This window comes from Capricornis sumatraensis, chromosome 21 (genome assembly GCF_032405125.1).
Source record: "Capricornis sumatraensis isolate serow.1 chromosome 21, serow.2, whole genome shotgun sequence".
Taxonomy (NCBI): Eukaryota; Metazoa; Chordata; class Mammalia; order Artiodactyla; family Bovidae; genus Capricornis; species Capricornis sumatraensis.
The window spans coordinates 49,165,908-49,183,823 of record NC_091089.1 but is presented as its reverse complement, the minus strand read 5'-3'; the positions used below and the strand labels follow the sequence as shown (position 1 = coordinate 49,183,823).

General features: G+C 36.9%; 1 protein-coding gene and 1 pseudogene across 4 annotated transcripts in view; one reads left to right on the top strand and one right to left on the bottom strand.

The window, feature by feature from the left end:
• Positions 1-16,915, top strand: part of PIAS2 (protein inhibitor of activated STAT 2) — a 93,537-nt gene extending 76,622 nt beyond the window's left edge. The window contains exons 11-14 of one of the 4 annotated variants that reach the window (XM_068993977.1): positions 502-673; positions 8,467-8,606; positions 12,909-12,946; positions 15,232-16,915. In XM_068993977.1, coding sequence (XP_068850078.1) covers positions 502-673; positions 8,467-8,606; positions 12,909-12,946; positions 15,232-15,252 — 371 coding nt within the window. In that variant the 3' untranslated portion in view covers positions 15,253-16,915. Of the gene's footprint in view, positions 1-501; positions 674-8,466; positions 8,607-10,614; positions 10,722-12,908; positions 12,947-14,933 lie in introns of those variants that run through there. The other 3 variants (XM_068993975.1, XM_068993974.1, XM_068993976.1) reach the window with 3 other exon arrangements.
• LOC138097420 (small ribosomal subunit protein eS25 pseudogene) lies at positions 7,056-7,412 on the bottom strand (annotated as a pseudogene).
• Positions 16,916-17,916: the final 1,001 nt, after the last annotated feature.

The following is a 17,916-nucleotide window of genomic DNA, read 5'->3' as shown; positions in this document are numbered from 1 at the left end:
ATCCATTTCTGGCTTGTGGTGAAGAGCTTCTGTATTCTTTGATATAAGCAACTGCTTTGTTAGAATGGAAGTGTTTGATTCTGACTTAATACTACCATGTCTGTGAGAATACACAGCCAGTACAGCCACATACTCTTGTCCACGGCCAGAGACCAGCTCCTTAACTCCGGATGTCTGTCTATAATGTGAGTCCTCACCGGGGGAGATAGTGTGAGGAGCAGGATCTACAGAGATCTGCTGGCAGTACTGGGGGGATAACTTGGCAGATGCCACCTGAAAGAGGTTTTGGTCTTCTCACAGGCATTGTGCTCCGTCTGTCTCCTAGGTAAGCAATCGTTTTATAGCTGAATGTCTGAAGTTAGAGAGTCTTTGTCCATGGGGCAAGTATGGACTTTATGGGCTGTGTATTCTCCAGGACATGCTGCACAGTTTAAAACTTATGGTTCGACCTTGTGTTACACCTCTCACTTTTTTTACCCCCCCTCTGTTCCCTCTATGTAGCTTCAGCTGTCCTCAGTAAGCCTTGTGCAGTGACTGTAGCCAATGAGCCAAGCAAGAAGAAAGTGGATGTCATTGACCTGACAGTAGAAAGCTCTTCTGATGAAGAGGAAGGCCCTCCTGCCAAAAGGAAATGCATCTTTATGTCAGAAACACAAAGCAGCCCAACCAAAGGGTTTGTGAATTTATAGTTCACTATTGTTTATCACGCTTGGAACTAACTTCCTGGGTTAGGTTTGTGAATGGCTCTTGGAGAGTGGCGTAACCATAGAGGGCCACTTTCATTTGCGTTTTATTCAGTTGAAATATTTTCAAAAGAGTATGTTGTTCATGGGGAAGCAAATTTTGATGAAGATGATATTCCCATCTTTGGGAAGTGAGGGTTGTAATCTTCTCATGTCTAAATATTTCATATTGAACACTTCCTGTTATTTTCTTGACTCTCTTTGTAAGGAGTGAATTTGGCATCACAGACCACCGTGAGGAAGTGGAGTGTGTGGAGTGTGTAATTGGCAATCTGACCAGTATGGATTCTAATTTTGACACCATTGCTTAGTCGTTCTGTGATCTTGGATGAAAAACTTAACCTTGTTTGAGCCTCCTTTTCCTGTTCTCTAAAATGGGGTTAAATAATGCCTACCTCATAAGGTTATATTCAGGTTTCAATAAAATAATGAAAGAGCTCAGCCTGATTCAGGCCCATGGTAATTTTCTCAGTAAAAAATCATTGCCTTCCCTTCTCACCCTCTCCAAGGCACAGTGTGGGCAAGTAAATGTGGTCTATCTAAGTGACAAGTTTAAGTAATTAGCAATAGATACTTCTGAGAGATTTTGGAACCTGCAGGAAAGTAGCAGAGGGTTCTTTCGATATCCCATGAGCATAGTATTTCAGACTTGGGTGTGCCAGCCTTGTCTTTTGACCTCTCATTGCACTTCTTTTCTCTAATGGCTTTATTGGGGTATAATTTACACACCATAAAATCCCACATCTGAAGTCTTGAGTTGCACAGTTAAGTGGTTTTAGTAAATTCATAGATACACAGTTATCGTCACAACTCAGTTGTGAAATACTCTCCACACCCAGTAAATGTCTCTCGTGTTTGAGTTAATCCCCACGCACACTCCAGTAGGCAACCATTGATCTTCTTTTTATTGCTATAAATTTGCCTTCTCTAGGCATTTTATACAAGTGGAGTTATATTCTCGGTGCACTTTTGAAACATTCCTTTTTTACAGTTAATTTTTGAAACCAGGAGAGTTAAAGCTTTCTGTGCTGCCACCTTCACTGTTAAAATACTTGGATTTCCAGATGTGATTTCCACATCACAGAGTGCGTTCTTTTTCTTAGTGGAACTGAAAATGAAATAAGTATTTCAACTGGGATTTTTTTCTGGGATGCTGATCATTTATGGTTTCTTTCAGACAATTTAGTTGGCACTTCTAGAATTTAAATGATAAAAAATGAAAATAGAGTTTTGAAATGTTTACTGGCTTAGATGTGATATTTCCAGAGTTTACTCTCTAATGAAATGCTTTAGAACATGCTGGGGAAATGTAGGTTGCACAGTATATAGTTAGATATATATAGTTAGATGGATTCACACCAGGTTGAAGGGTTACTGTCATCTTGGAGGGTGTCTCTGGTGGCTCATTGTAAGGGTCATCTGAGATGACCTTACCGTGCTGAGGAATCAGGACAGTTCACACCTGTGGTCAGCTACCACAGAGATAGGTGTTGAGTCTCATCTAGGTTAAAAAGAAAAAACCTAACATTTAGAGTGTAAGGTGGAAATTTGTGACCAAACCAGCAACACGTGAAAATTTTGGTTTAAATTGTTTGTAAAGTGCAGCTACCCCGTTCATTCTGCGAAGCTGGCATAATTCTTAATACCCATACTTGACTGATATGTTAACAGCCAAACAGGAAAACTGTTATGAAACAGGCTTACATTAGGAAGATCAATGAAAATTCTGAATTCGATCTTAGTAAATTAGTTAATATGTTAAAATGGCATCCTTTAATACCAAGTAAAGTTTATCCAAGAATGCTTTATAATTAGGAAATACACTGAGAAAATGGATCTTGTCATAGACAGCTAGTCAGCTCTCCACATCTGTGGATTCTGGCAACTGTGGATCATCAGAAATGGCTAGAGGAAAATTTTTTTTTTAAGTTTCCAAAAGCAGGAACTATTTCACATAGCATTTGCATTGTATTAGGTATTGTAAGGTATAAGGTAATCTAGAGATGAATTAATTTATGGAGGATGTGCAAACACTACAGTATTTTAGGTAAGGGACTTCAGGACCTGTGAGTTTTGGTCTCCTTTTTGGGAGAGGGTCCTTGGAACCAGTCTGCTGTGAATACTGAGGGACGACTGTATATCATCATCTTAATAGATAATGGCCTTCTGTAAATTAACAGCCATTTAGATAGAAGCTCTCTGAAGTGTCAGAATTCACTTAATGGTTTACCACTTGAGCTGATTTGTTCTTAGATTGCAGTAATAAAAGAAGCAGTATCCAGGTTACATACCCATGCCAGTTCTATTCCGTTTTAGGCTAAATGACTTTCACTTAGACCATTTTAGTCAGGGCTTTCATCAAGAAGGATATTAATGAGAGCAGCCAGAGAAGGGAAAGAGGATGGTGAGTGGTGGAAACTGTAGCCTGATGGATGAGTGGGTCTTAAGGACTGAAGCTGTGAAGCCAGGAAAAGAGAAAATGTGATATTTACCTTGTAGGTCTTGAACGGGAGTCATTGATGACCTGGGTTAAGTTTTTTCTTTGTTATAGCATTTGGCAGATACAAATCCAGTAGAGGAATGATACATGAAAAGTTTGCATTGGAGTTTTCTGAACACTAAGAACGTTGATGTTTTGTGTTAAAATCACATTTTCTGTGTTAAGGTAGAGTGGATGCCACCTGTGCAGGCATCACAGTGGTGACTATACTGTGATTATTTCATCTGTGTAATCCCATCCAACTCTTAGATTTCTTTTTTTTTTTTCTGGTTTTGTGTCTGGTCATTCTTCTCATGTCCTCCCTTTTGTGTCAGCATCTGGAAATTTTCCCTGAGGTGTAAATTTATCATAGGGCTTCTTAGTGCTAGTAAGCAAATGGGGGGAATAGAGGGAAAATAAGACTTTTAGAAAACCTCTGGTGTTTTTCTAAATTAATAGATAATTTTAAAATATTATGCCCCTACCCCATGCCTTGGAAATTGAATGATTAATTGAATGTCATTAATAAAGAGGTATTCTCAAGAAAGGAAGCAAAGATTAAAGATGGATTAAGACTGTGGTGTTGGAGAAGACTCTTGAGAGTCCCTTGGACTGCAAGGAGATCCAACCAGTCCATTCTAAAAATCAGTCCTGGGTGTTCATTTGGAAGGACTGATATTGAAGCTGAAACTCCAATACTTTGGCCACCTCATGCGAAGAGTTGACTCATTGGAAAAGACTCTGATGCTGGGAGGGATTGGGGGCAGGAGGAGAAGGGGACGACGGAGTCTGAGATGGCTGGATGGCATCACCGACTCGATGGACTTGAATCTGAGTGAACTCCGAGAGTTGGTGATGGACAGGGAGGCCTGGCGTGCTGCGATTCATGGGGTCGCAAAGAGTCAGACACGACTGAGCAACTGAACTGAAGAATCATTAGGAATTGGTAGCAGAATTGAATCTTTGAAAATCTTTTCGTGATCATAAACTGGGAACACCTGGTGAATTTCAGGTTTATAGATAAAAATTCAAGTTACTGAATTTTCAGACATCTAAGTCTGGGCCAAGTATGATGAGTTTAGTGATCTAGTACTCTAGAATACTGTTTGCCATCTAGCAGTATGCCAGCAATTTTCTTCTGTGCTGTGAGATTATGTTGTTGTTCAGTCACTGATTCATGTCTGGCTCTTCGCGACCCTGTGGACTGCAGCCTGCCAGGCTTGCTTGTCCTTGAGTATCTCCTGGAGTTTGCGCAAACTCATGTCCACTGAGTGGATCATTCTCTTCGCCTCAGGTGCTCAGTACTGGAGCTTCAGCAGCAGTCCTTCCAGTGAGTATTCAGGGCTGATCTCCTTGTAGTCCAGGGGACTGTCAAGAGTCTTCTCCACACCACAGTTCAAAAGCATCAATTCTTTGGCACTCAGTTTTCTTTATGGTCCACCTGTCATATCCGTACATGACTACTGGAAAAACCATAGCTTTGATTGCACTGACCTTTGTCGGCAAAGTGATGCCTCTTCTATTTATTAATAATGTGCTGTCTGGTATCACTGACTGAAATAGAGCTGACTTGAGGACAAGGATAATGACTTTCTATTTAAATATGATGAACTGAAAGTGACAATAAACACCCTGTAACATTTTCAGCTATGTATTAACTGTGTGACTTTGGGAATTCTGTAAGCTCAGTTTTCTCATCTGTAAAGTAGAAATAATAATAATGTGCAACTGATTAAGTTATTGTGAGGATTGAATGAAATAATGGCAGTGACAGTACTCAGTAAAGCGCTGGAAAAGTGACGTATTTTGGCCGTTGTCATTATTCATCTTATATTTGACAGACCACCCAATAACTCTTTTTTGTTACATGAAGCCAAAAAACAATACGCTGTCTAGGTTTGTCATAGCTTTCCTTCCAAGGAACAAGCATCTTTTAATTTCATGGCTGTAGTCACTGTCTGCAGTGATTTTGGAACCCAAGAGAATAAAATCTTTCACTGTTTCCACATCTGTTTGCCATGAAATGATGGGACCAGATGCCATGATCTTAGTTTTTTAAAAGTCGAGTTTTAAGCCAACCTTTCACTGATACTATACATAAAGTTATAAAAACTTATATGTGTACATAATACATAATGTACATATAGGCCTCTGTATTTGCCAATCCTATAAGGAGGGAGTAACAAAAGTTTTAAAAAATGTTTTTAGTATTTATAGCATCACGTACTTAGACCCATAATTCCACTGGACATAGCCATTTAGATTTCACCATAGTTCTGTTGTTCCATATCTATAAATACACCTATTTTTGCACAGGCAGTTGAGTTGTTTACGTTTCCGAATGTGATCTTTGTGATGCTTCTGATTGAGATAAAAATCTGCTACCAGTAGGTAATTTGATAATCCTAACAAATGGGGAATTTTACCCATTCTATGTAAAGTTGAATTTATGTTAATGTTACAAAGTTCAGGTAATCGGATTTAACTTACACTGAATTGTTTAACTTTTCAGATACTTGCTGAGATTGTAGATGTTGATTTACTAATTGGTACTGTCACTGGATTGTGACATTTTTACATATTGTGGTAGCATTTTATATTGGTGAAACAAGGAATAGTTAATCACTCAGAGTTTTATGAGAGCAGAAGATGTGCAGTGATTAAGGGTTACTATGGTGATGAGTGCACTGGGACATTGACCTCATTTCTGTGCAGGTGTAAGTAAAGGGCCAGGGAGGGAAAGGGAGTGTTGTTGTTTTCTATGAATCTGATCCAGATTGAAAGGTCAGTTGGGGATCAAGAGAAAAGACAGTGTGAGATAATCAGAGCCACTTTTTACGCCCCCTTGTGAGTACTCACATATGCCAATCTCTCTTTCCTTCTTATTCCCATGACCCCATGCCCCAGTTTCTGATACACATTCCTGTGTGGGAGGTAGGATCATGTGTAATTTGGAAACACTTCTGGTGATTTCCTGTTCTCCTTTCATCCTTGTAGAGGACCAGTGTCTTCAGACTTCAAGAAAAAGATGTGCTTTAATTTAACATACATACTTGAGCTCATCTCAGGTTTTCTCTTTCCCCCTCCAGAGTCTACCTTTGTGGTTTTAGATGGCCAGGTAACACTGGCATCCAAGAAACCTCCTGATTGTAACTGAGGCAGTTGCCTTTTTTGTCGGTCTGGAAAATGTGTTTTGAAATACTTAGCTTATGTTATTGTCTCAAGCATACTATATCTCCTGTGGTTCCCAAATAGATCGGTCTCAGTTCACTTGCTTTTCTGAGACTAGCATTTGCCAACACAGCCATGTATATCCTCTCAAGATGACTTTGTTTTCCTCCTTTCCAGTGACATCTGTATTTTTTGAAAAATAGTACAGAATAACAGAACTTCCCAGGTGGCTCAGTGGTAAAGAATCCTCCTGCCAGTGCAGAGGCTGCAGGAGATGCTGGTTTGATCCCTGGGTGGGGGAGATCCCCTGGAAGAAGAAACAGCAACCCACTCCAGAATTCATGCCTGGGAAATCCCATGGACCAGAGGAGCTTGGTGGGCTACAGTCCATGGGGTCTCAAAGAGTCAGACATGACCTCGTGACTGATCGTATACACGCACGCACTGTTTCTATCACCTGTGCGTCATCTTTGTAGTGATCCCTTCCAGCTGTGGAGATTGTGCCTGTCTCGTTGAGCTCACAGTAGTTTACTGCTGGTGCTTTGGTATGCTGACCTTAATGTCCTAATGACCTCATGTCCATGGGTCCCCGTCCCCAACTCTTTTTTTCCCTCAAATTTAGTAAAGTTTCATTTTTCAAAATGCACAGTGGTGGGACCTGTCTATGCATCTTTACTGGAAGCTGGGGCATCTTCACCTTTGGTGTTTCTGATTTAAATTACTTGTATTCTATGCTTTGAAATCACTTTAATGGATGCTTTACTAAGTAGCTCCTGAAGGACTGCCCTGGCAAGGAGCTGTGAGTCTTCAGTCTCTCGGAGACGACAGCTGAGGCTTTAAGCTTGTAGTCAGGAACTTCTCACGTGGTCTGGCATATGTGGCTTTGTCAGGCAAGACTAGGGTATTGAGCTTGTCCCATATTTTGCCTTTGGCCTTGCCCCCAGACTTGTTCACTGGGTGTTTGTCTTTCTTGGCTGGCTTTCTGGCATCTACTTTTTCTTGTCATCCTTGGGTAGCATCTCAGAGATTGGAGAGCAGCTGCTACCCCTGCAGCCTCACTAAGATGTTGGGCAAAAAAATGGTCACCATGAGCCAGAGGGTCCATGACGTTGCTCAGTTGCTTACATATATATATTTAAGATGTTTTCTTGAGGACTTCTAATCATTTACTCTGGACTAAGATATAATGACTATTAAGTGGGAAGAATGCAAAATCATTTCTCTTTTTTCCTGAACTTCTTCAAAAATGTGTTTAACTATACTGCTTCTTGAAATTATAAAATAATTATAGTATATATATATATATATATACAGTGTGTATACATATATGTATAAATACTAATAATAAAGTGTGTCTTAAGTATATTTAATTTGTGTTTTTAGTAGCATGAACAGTGAATTTGAAAGTCATAGCACTCCTAAAAGAGTAGATGGTATCATGGTAGCTAGTGTTTTTATTTCTGAATATTATGTCTTAAGTCCTGATTGTTTTATTCTTAATCTAATTTCTTTTCTGATTACTACTGGTTTTTATCAGATTGGCTGGCTTTAGGACTGTCTTTACTCAGGTGATCCCAGATAAGAGTGCTAATAATTAACACAATTCATGTTACAATGGAAGGAATTATGTTTGAGCTATAGTAAGTAAGTAGCTTTACTCATAAAGGTACCCTGATTTGAATCAAATTTTAGGAGTCTTCTGTTTTATTTCTAAATTTCTTTATATATAGCTTACTAATATCACATGCATGTTACCCATACATTAATAAAAGCAGTGTGCAGCGTACAGTCCTATTTGTGGTTCAGAGTTCCATGTTTTGCTCCAGCAGTGTGCTTCACGTTTTAGTGCCACCTTGCTCTTACGCCACAGCTGCTGTTGAGAGGCAGCATATGTTCATGTTAAAGTGAAGACTGTTATGAAAGAGGAGAGTGAGTGGAGTTCTGTGTAGTGAGTAGCTGCCGTATAGCTGTTTTGAAGCTTAGTGAACTTACGATTGAGAATGCCCGGGAGTACAGCTCTTCTCTCCTGTGAACTAACAGCCAGATTGTAATTTCCCATGCTATTTAAAACAGGGTTCTCATGTATCAGCCATCTTCTGTAAGGGTGCCCAGTGTGACTTCGGTTGATCCTGCTGCTATTCCGCCTTCATTAACAGACTACTCAGTACCATTCCACCACACGCCAATCTCAAGCATGTCCTCAGATCTGCCAGGTATGTGAAGAGTTGTTTTGTTTTTTATCAGTTTTTTTTTTTTTACCATTTATTTTTTATCTTAATCTGTGAAGCAAATATAATTTAAGTATCTTAAATAAAAATGCAAAGGAAATTGCTAAGGAAAGGGTTCCTGTAAAGGTGATACCTGTTTTAAATATCAGTCACGTTCAATTGCTGTCATTTTAACTACCAAGCAATCTATAGATTTTGTTGGGAGGAAATAGAGTAGTAGGATAGTGGGAAAATTTTACAGAATTTATTCTCCCACATAGAGAATGTACCACAGGGAGACTTTTTCTTGGTTTATTTTTCATGGAAGCTTCACAGGTTAGAGAGAATGTTTTCTCATACTTTTCTTTTCTAAAAGCACATCACTTCTGGGTAGCCCATCACAACTTCAGAATATACATGTGAACTGTGAGGTCAGGTTGCCTGCCAGCTTTACCCTGTAAAAATAGGATCTGCCTGCTCTTTTTCCACAACACTCCTGAGTATTTAGGGTTATCTTTAAAAAAAAAAAATTTTTTTTTAATTGGAGGATAATTGCTTTACAATTATGTGTTTGTTTAGGGATATCTTTTATATGTATATTAACAGTTAAAAACTTCATGGCTGCCTGAGTTACCTTAGTATCAAGTTTTTTGATAGATCAAATTGGCACAAGTTTAGAACCAGTGACTTCATGACTTCCCTTCTCTCTGAAGGGCCCTTTTATTGAAATTCAGTTACTTCCTCCTTTTATTAATTTTCTTCTCTGGGTTTAGGAAGTTAGTTTTGACCTGTGATTTATTCTTCTTGGCCCTCTTAGTAAGATCTTTATTTTAAGCACAATATATATTCTATTGGGTAAAATTTGTGTTGTTGGAACAGCTGATAGTTGTGTAATCTGGTCAGGTGTAATTTTGTCACTTGAAACTTGTTCAGAGTTTATTCAGTTTGAATACAATTTAATGGAAAGAAGTAGACTAAAAATAGTATCCATCAAAAAAAAGTTAAAAGCTCTTTGGTTCTTAAATATATCTCCTCCACATGTTCTTTGGGAATTGGTTATTTTAAAAAAACTGTTTGTAAACCCAGCCAGGACCAGTTACAGAGTCATTGCTGATACAAAGCTTGATTTTGAGTTATAGGTGAAGTTTCATGGTTCATAAGAAAGAGGGAAAGTCAGAGTCTTAATTCCTGACTGCCATGTTTTGTTTTAACTGTGGCTAGTTTTAAATGAAGTTGAAAGGTTTCTACATGTCATCTTAGTATGTGTTACAAATAAGCATTCCAGAAGAATTCATTTCCTGAAGCTTTTGAATTAAAAATTAATCCTGAGAAAAAAGATAATGAACATTCTCTGTTTACTAAGTGACTCTGGCCATTTAGCAATAGAATAGATACAATGTACAAATCACTTGCTCTGTTAGTTTTTGAATTGTGTGAGTTTGGAAGAATTTTCAATTCCAGAGAATTTATATTTCAAAATTTGGGCATAAAGTCAGACTATTTATTTTATAAAATGTACAGATTTGAGAAAAATGCGATCAAATGTTAATTGTGTATTTCATAAAATACATTTCAAGCTGGTAAGAACTAAGACTATTATCCAGGACTGGTATTTAGCCATTATAAGCTAGTATAGTGATACTGCTTATTAAAATGTTAAAAGACTTTCTTATTGATAAATGGAATAGAATAGGATCTATTGTTCTTTAGGAGAGTTAACCAGTTTACCGTCATTTATGAATGATGTAGTAGTTACTTGATCCAAATAGTTTAGTTTTTATTTGGGTTTTACTGTTAATATGCTCTTTTGTAATTAGTAATTACTTTAGGGATTTTTTTTGTGCATAATTTTTATGTAATTAGTCATACTGTACAGAGTTTTGCTATTTATAAATTTAATAATTTATAATAAAATATTAAATAGAACACCAAGAATTGAGAGATGACAAACTCTTAATACATTTCTCAACATTCCTTTTAAAACATCATAAACATGAATCTTCTGAATCTGCAGGAGAACAAAGAAGAAATGATATTAATAATGAACTGCAGCTGGGAGCATCTTCTGATACTGTGCAACAGTGAATGCAAAAATAAAGCATAATTTGTGTTTGTGGAGTGGAAAGCAGCTTGATTATTTCACGAAAAATATGACTGCCTTATTATTGCTAGTGCCATACTGTCAGGTGCGAATGGTGCTCAAAAGTTGTATCATTAAAATCTGAAAGTGCTAAACATTTACATATTTAATCATGTAGCAGTTATGTTTTGTTAAACTTCATGGCTCAAGTAAGTAAAATGTGTTGTTATTAATAAGACATACAGAGTCAGTTTCACATGAAGCAGCATTTAAAATCTAAAAACTACAGATTTATCAGTATTGAGAAAAGCATTTAGAATGTACCATCATAATTTTTAAAACTACCTGCTTTTTTAGTTAAAGATAATTATGAAATACTTAAAGAGTGAAAACACAGCATACCATTGCAGTTCAAACTTATGGTGAAATAAGAATAGCATTTTACTGAACTTTTTATAAAGTATTAAGGCAATAATGTTTTAATCACTATTCATGAAGCTTCTTCATCTGTTTCATGTAAGAGTTTTCATAGTCTATACTTACAAAGTAGAATTATAAGACATTGTTGATAATAGTTTTTTAATAGAAGGAATAACATCTGAAATACTGTGCAAGCTTCAGTATTACTGTTGGAGAGAAAATGGTTTCAGTGAGAAATATTTACATTGAAATATTATTGAATTTTGTGTAGAGAGCATCTGTATAATACAGCTAGGGAGATAACAGTGGGTTTCAACCAAAATTTCAGAAAAATTTCTAGATACTTTTATTATGGCGTTAAGTTATCATATTCAATTATCCCTTAAAGTATTTTATCAATAGACTGTTAGCACACATGAAATAATCATCCAGTAATAGAAATGGTGAATATATAAAACTTGCAGATGATTATTATAAGGGCTAGACAGATTTTGAATTACTGTTCAGCTGCCACAGAGAGAGGATTTACTCAGTGCTATTATTACTGTGAACAGAAACTCGCTTACTGAAGTACATCACCTCCTTAGTATCACTTTAATGGGGAACTCTTTGGAAGAACTGGTTATGATTCCCTTTGTCCAGTGTTGGCTCAAATCTTGTATCTTACAGCTAGTGATAGGCATAAGAAATGACAAGTCATGTCAGGAGTTTTCAAAAATCTTTTAGAAATTGAATAACTTCTTTCAAATGATTGGTGCTACAGCTTGTATTATTCAGTAAGTATTATCATTATACCCTTATTTAGAGATTATAAGGGAATAAACTTAAACATTTGATTTATCAGTTATATTCAGACAGGTTAAATATCATTTCCCACTAATATTCTCTGTTTAGACTAACAGTCCAGTATCATAGTACACTCTATTACAATTATTGTATTTGAGGTGACGTTGAATACCAGGATATAAAAATTCATAGAATAAATAAAAATTGGCCTTAGTAATCTTATACCTAATATATGATTTTTTTTTAATGTCGTAGAATTTAGTCAAACAGAGGTCTAGGGGAACTGACCTTGAAGTTTATTGCTAGACTTTTCAGACATGAAGATTTTATTATTTATTGTTACAAGTTTAATATTTCAAAACAGTATTACTGGGCAACCTCTTGTCACTTTTCTATTTCTGAAGTATAATTGGAGGATCCCAAATCTTTAGAAAACTGCATTAGCTTATAACCCAGTACACCTTGGCAAGATTTAGCTTGTTAGTAAGCAGCCGTTACAAAGTGCTTGCTTTATGCAGCGTGTTGAACTGTGTACTACTCCTTTTGTTGTGGGAACCGTGGGACAGAGAGCTGTCCATGAAACGGACATTTATTTGTTAAAGAAGTGATATTTTAGATGAAGCTAAATGTGTATTTCTAAAAAAATAAATGTGAAGTGTCTTAAGAGACTAAGCATGTTTTTTTAACGTCTCAGTCCAGATAATCATCTCTTCATTTCATTGCTTCTCATTCTGCTAAGCAAAAATTTGCTTTGAAAGTTCTATTTAAATTTTGGACTCCTCTACCCCTTTTAAACCTCTGGGGATGGTTTTTCCAGTTGTTTGTCAAGACATACGTACATTTTTGGGTTTTATGCACATAAATATCCTGAAATATCCTGATTGTGGTATAGACCTTCTCTACAGCAGAATGGTAAGGACTTAACCCAGATGTTCTCTATGACTTAAATAAAAAATGATTTGGGGAAATAATTCTTGTCTCCGAAATATGAGACAACTATTAACAGAACATTTTTGTTTTAGGTTTGGATTTTCTTTCCCTTATTCCAGTTGATCCCCAGGTATGTATCCTGAATTTAAGCAACTAATTTGTATTGGATTGTTGGTTGTGTCACTAACTAAAAATGACCAGTTGCATAAAATCAGGACAGTCAACTCTCAGTTACTTAAATTGATGGAAGGAAAGTACTTCTATAAATATTTCACAATTTTACTTGGAGGCATGATGTTGTTTTTCAGTTTATGATATCTTGACCTTTACTACTAGCATTTAAAATTATTTTTTGTTTAGTTTAATATAATCATTTGGCATTTCTTAACAAGCATTTGAGTGATTAAAATGAGGGGAAGCTGTGCTGGATGACTGGAAATGTTGAAACTTTATACAGATAATTTGTAAAACACTTGTTCTGTACATAGAAGATGGCTGAAGTTGATTAAACAGATTGAATCATTAGCTTGATTCTTCCTAGTTTTTAAAGACAGTCAAATTCAGACTTTGAAGAAGCCCTCACCTAAAGTTGCTATAAATCAACCATTCGTGTTTTCTCTGTCGGAGATAAGAAACTAGTATTCCAGTGTCCCACCATGAAGACCTTGTGGTGAGCACAGACTCCGCTGATAGGCTGGTAGCAGAGGAGGAGAAGGCGCAAGGAAAGCTGACGGGGAAAGAGACAGAGAGGTGTTGAGAGTAGGGACGGACAGAGGAAGAACCATGGGTCACTGCTTCTGTAGGCTGCTCAGAATCAGCTAACCACAGGTTGTGTATCAGCTTCCTGGTTTAATCCTGTGTGTGATCACACAAACAGTACTGGAAGTTTGGGCCCAAGGTGACAAGCACAGGAAGAGAAGTTTCTTTTCACCCTCAATTGACTTTGTTACATCAGTAGATTCTATAGCAAAATATCTATGTATTTTTCTAGGAGATAGATTCTTTAGGGTTAAAGTATTACTGATTTTTATGTGAACCATCCTTTTTAAAAAAAATCATCTTGGAACCTTGAGGATTTTGATTTTATAGGGCCATTCAGATGCTTGGTGTCAGGCTAATTTGTTGATAAAAAATACCTCGAATTGATAATAATGATGAGCCGTCCTTACTGATCTTTCCTGTAGTCAATCTAAACACCAGCTTAGGACCTCTCCTCTTACAGTGTGTGCTGGACCTCGCTTATCATACTAAAGTTAGTGCAGTTGTTTCTCACATAAAACAGTCTACGGTGATATAAAATAAAACTTTTAGCTCTTGTCTCTCTTCCTCCTGGTCAGTATCAGAGTACTTAAACCCAGGTTGAAATTTGTTTGGGGATCAGCAACTAAGATTTAAACCAACATTTATAAATACTTGGAGGGGGCTGTCAAGCAGGCATCTCAGAGGCAATTAGATTTCCTTTAAGATTTATTCCAAAATTTTGTTTGTTTTTTATTCCAAAATACAGGAGATCTCATTCTGAGCATCCCGGGGTAGTTAGCTACCATGTAGTCTCTATATTAGAGTGTATGTTGTCTTCTATTCACACAAGTAACTGTTACGTGTATGTAGATAGAAATCAGATGTTGTTTTTCTGCTGGTCAGTCTTAACATTGTTCCTTAAGGGTCTAATTAATAATAACTTTTGAAAGAATTAACTGAATTTTTTGGTAGCACTTTTGCTTAAAGCCATTAAAGATAAGTTTATTAGCCTTTTACAATGTGCTTTAAATTTGGTATAAATACATTTAGTGAGCAAATTCAAGACTAAGTATGAGTCATAATGGTGGGGCTAGTATTAAACAACTATAGATAGATATTATTGACATTTTTGTACTACTACCTTTTGGTCAACATATTCTGTTTTGAGACAGTCAAGAATATGCTGCACTCATCAAATAATGTAAAATGTTAAATTTGTGCCACCTTCTATCCAAAGATGTGAAGTTTTGAGAAATTTTAAAATCCCACCAAGATTTAAATATGTGGCTATCACTTGTGCGTATCTAACAGTGTGTAGTCTCTTTATTTACAATCAATGAAGCCTCGTCCTCATCCGCATCATTGTTTGTTTCAAGCAGTACTGTCCTCCTATGTTTTTGGATAGTCTCACCTCACCCTTAACAGCCAGCAGTGCGTCTGTCACCACCACCAGCCCCCATGAAAGCAGTACTCATGTTAGTTCATCCAGCAGCAGGAGTGAGACAGGGGTCATAACCAGCAGTGGAAGTAACATTCCTGACATCATCTCACTGGACTAAAGGAGGACTCACTCGATTCTAGGAATCATTCATCAGAACTGCTCTTTCTTGGATCTCTGGTCCGTGGAAGCTGTTTTTTTGCTAATGATTACTTTGGTATTTATTGAAATGTCAGATGGATTCGTTTGCCTTCTGAGAGATGAACACAGATGACTGCAACAAGAACCACATGACATGCACGGATTTTTCTTACTCTTGATGTACTCTGGAGCATCAGATATATTCAGCTGTAATGACATCCTCCTGAGAGATGGATTTCAATTTCATGTTACTGGATAGATTCTACAAATCAGTTAAATTTTTTTTGTTGTAATACACAGCAATAAAATTATGTAAATATTCAAGTATACTTTTTTCTAATTTAAAAAGATGTAATCAGTGATTCTAAAATGACAACTTTTTGTTTAACCTGATGTGAAGGAAAAATATATGGAAAGAAGTTACATTTGCCAAATGGGCCCTTTCCATGGATTTGTTCTGTTTTGTTGAAATAATGAAGTCTAGATAAGTGGCCAAAGCTTGGGTTCCACTGTTCTTCATTTCCATCCAAGAAACATGGCCTGTATGTTTCCCCTGGCGGTTGTTGCCACTCTGGTGTTCTGTGCTTGAGAATGCAGAGTGGAGTTCTGGGATTTGGCTGCTCCTTATTAGTGAGTATGTTGAAGAACACTATACAGAGTCTGCCCTGATGTAATGTGTGCTGTTTTTGGGTAATTGAACTTTCTTATTCTAGAGATGTCTGTAAATAGGGGCTTACCTTCTCAAAGAAGTTCTCTGTGACCGTTGACTGAAATGTTTCTGGATTGAGGTGTGGCTGGAATGTTAAGATTTTGTTCACACTGTCCAGAAATACTGAGAGCATGGAGGCAGTGGAAGAACAGATTTAGGGGCAGTGGGAATAGCAAAGTTTAATTTCTTCCTAAGAACTTCTGTTACTTGTTTATTTTATAGGATAATGTTCAAATCTGCTATGAGGAACGCTGACAAAGTGTGTCATAGATCTCATTTTTCTCATAGCAGTGATTTTTAAATTTAAAGAACAAACAATAGCAAAGGGATGGAGGCGGCATCAGATTTCCTTTATTTTTTATTTTTAAAAAGATGTTTCCTGAAACCACAGAAGATAAAAACAAAATTAGAAGTGTTTGAGTATAAGAACAGTTTGAAGAGAGGATGGGCCTTAAACCCACTTTGAAAACCACCCTCTTACTATGTGTTTGATTTAAAATCTCTCAGGAAGCTGAATTTTACCCTTAGAGAAACATTTTTTATCCAGATTTTATACTTTGCTTTCATTTGGCTGCACAATTTTGATTTCTCAAGGAGTTAATACTTTGCTAATGTTTAGCTTTCTCTCCCTAAGCTGTATCTAAGTAAACCTTTGTTTAAAAATCATTAGTCTGGCGGATTTCTCAGGCTGAGATGCCCAGATGAAGAGCCCACCAGTTTCATGTAGGGTAGGGAACAGTCAGGGCTGGTGCAGCTCCAGGGAGCTGCCTTGTCACTGCTTGGTTTTTTACACCTTCTCAAGTTCTCATGATCTTTGTGCTGTTTCTGTACTCGTTTAATTTCCTGTGATTTTCTACATCATCCCTTCTTTGGCTGTATTATCCCCCTAATGTATTATCCCTTTGGGAGAGTTAGAAACATGGAAAACAAACCTGAATCTTCTTGCAGTTGTTACATCATAGTTGCCAGTTTTAAATTCTTAGGACATGTTGCAGTCCTTTGGTCCATACACAGAATTTCTTCCTGGTAAACTTTTATATCGCTGCTCTAAATGTGGATGCAAGTTCTGTTAACTCTGTAATCAGACAGAAAAAGTAACCTGATTTGTGTGGTACAATTTGTTAATAAAGAAATGCTGTATATTTGTTATCATTTTGTTACCCATTAGATTTCTCAGAGACCCCCCCCCCCAACTTAACAGAGTTTTATAAGGTAAATGAAAAAAATAATAGAAATTAGTTCATTTACTTGATTCTTGTAACTGATAATCGCTGTGCTTTTATAGTTGTACTTTGTTTTCTTTTCACTATTTTATGTGAACAGTTGTGTTGTTCATTTTTGGTGCTTTACACTAAATTACATAAATTTTTAATTTATCTCATATAGGCGACTAACATTTTTTAAAACATATTTTTAAGTTTATAATCTTAAATTCAGGCTTTTATGCATGTATCTTTGAAGGTGAGTACCTTTTTTTATGCTTTTGGCTCTGACAACAGCATGCTTACTAAGCCATTGTGCTTTTTTTAGTATGGCCACCAAATAACTTTTACTGGGACCCTGCCTTTGTAGTATAGTGTCTTTTACTAGCCAAGATAGCTGCTCAACCAAGTATAATTCAGTTTCAGAGGAGGTCATCTCTACCTGTTACTTAAGTGGCAGCCAACCATCTGCCATCTGATGATGTTTAAGAAAAGGAACTGCAGTTACCAGCCTCTTAAAACACTTAGCCAGCCTGTGTTTTTATCTTTGTTCACACAGAAATGTTAGAAGAGTTTCCTTGCTCTGGTAACTCATGACAATATAATTGGTACTGAATGTAGCTTCATGCCTAGGGTCTGCTTGCATCGACTAACTTTGATTCTTAGGTAAGCTGCTTTAGGACTTTGTTTCCATTTCTGCCCAGAAGGTATAAATTCTTTCAGCATCTGTTGTGGGATGATTATAAAGGCCAAACAAAACTGTAGAGTCCAGAAAGCTAGAATGGAAATACCATGATTAAGTGAACGATTGTGAGTATACATAAGGAGATACATAACTCTGGGTATAAAGCACATTTCCCTAGGGTAGA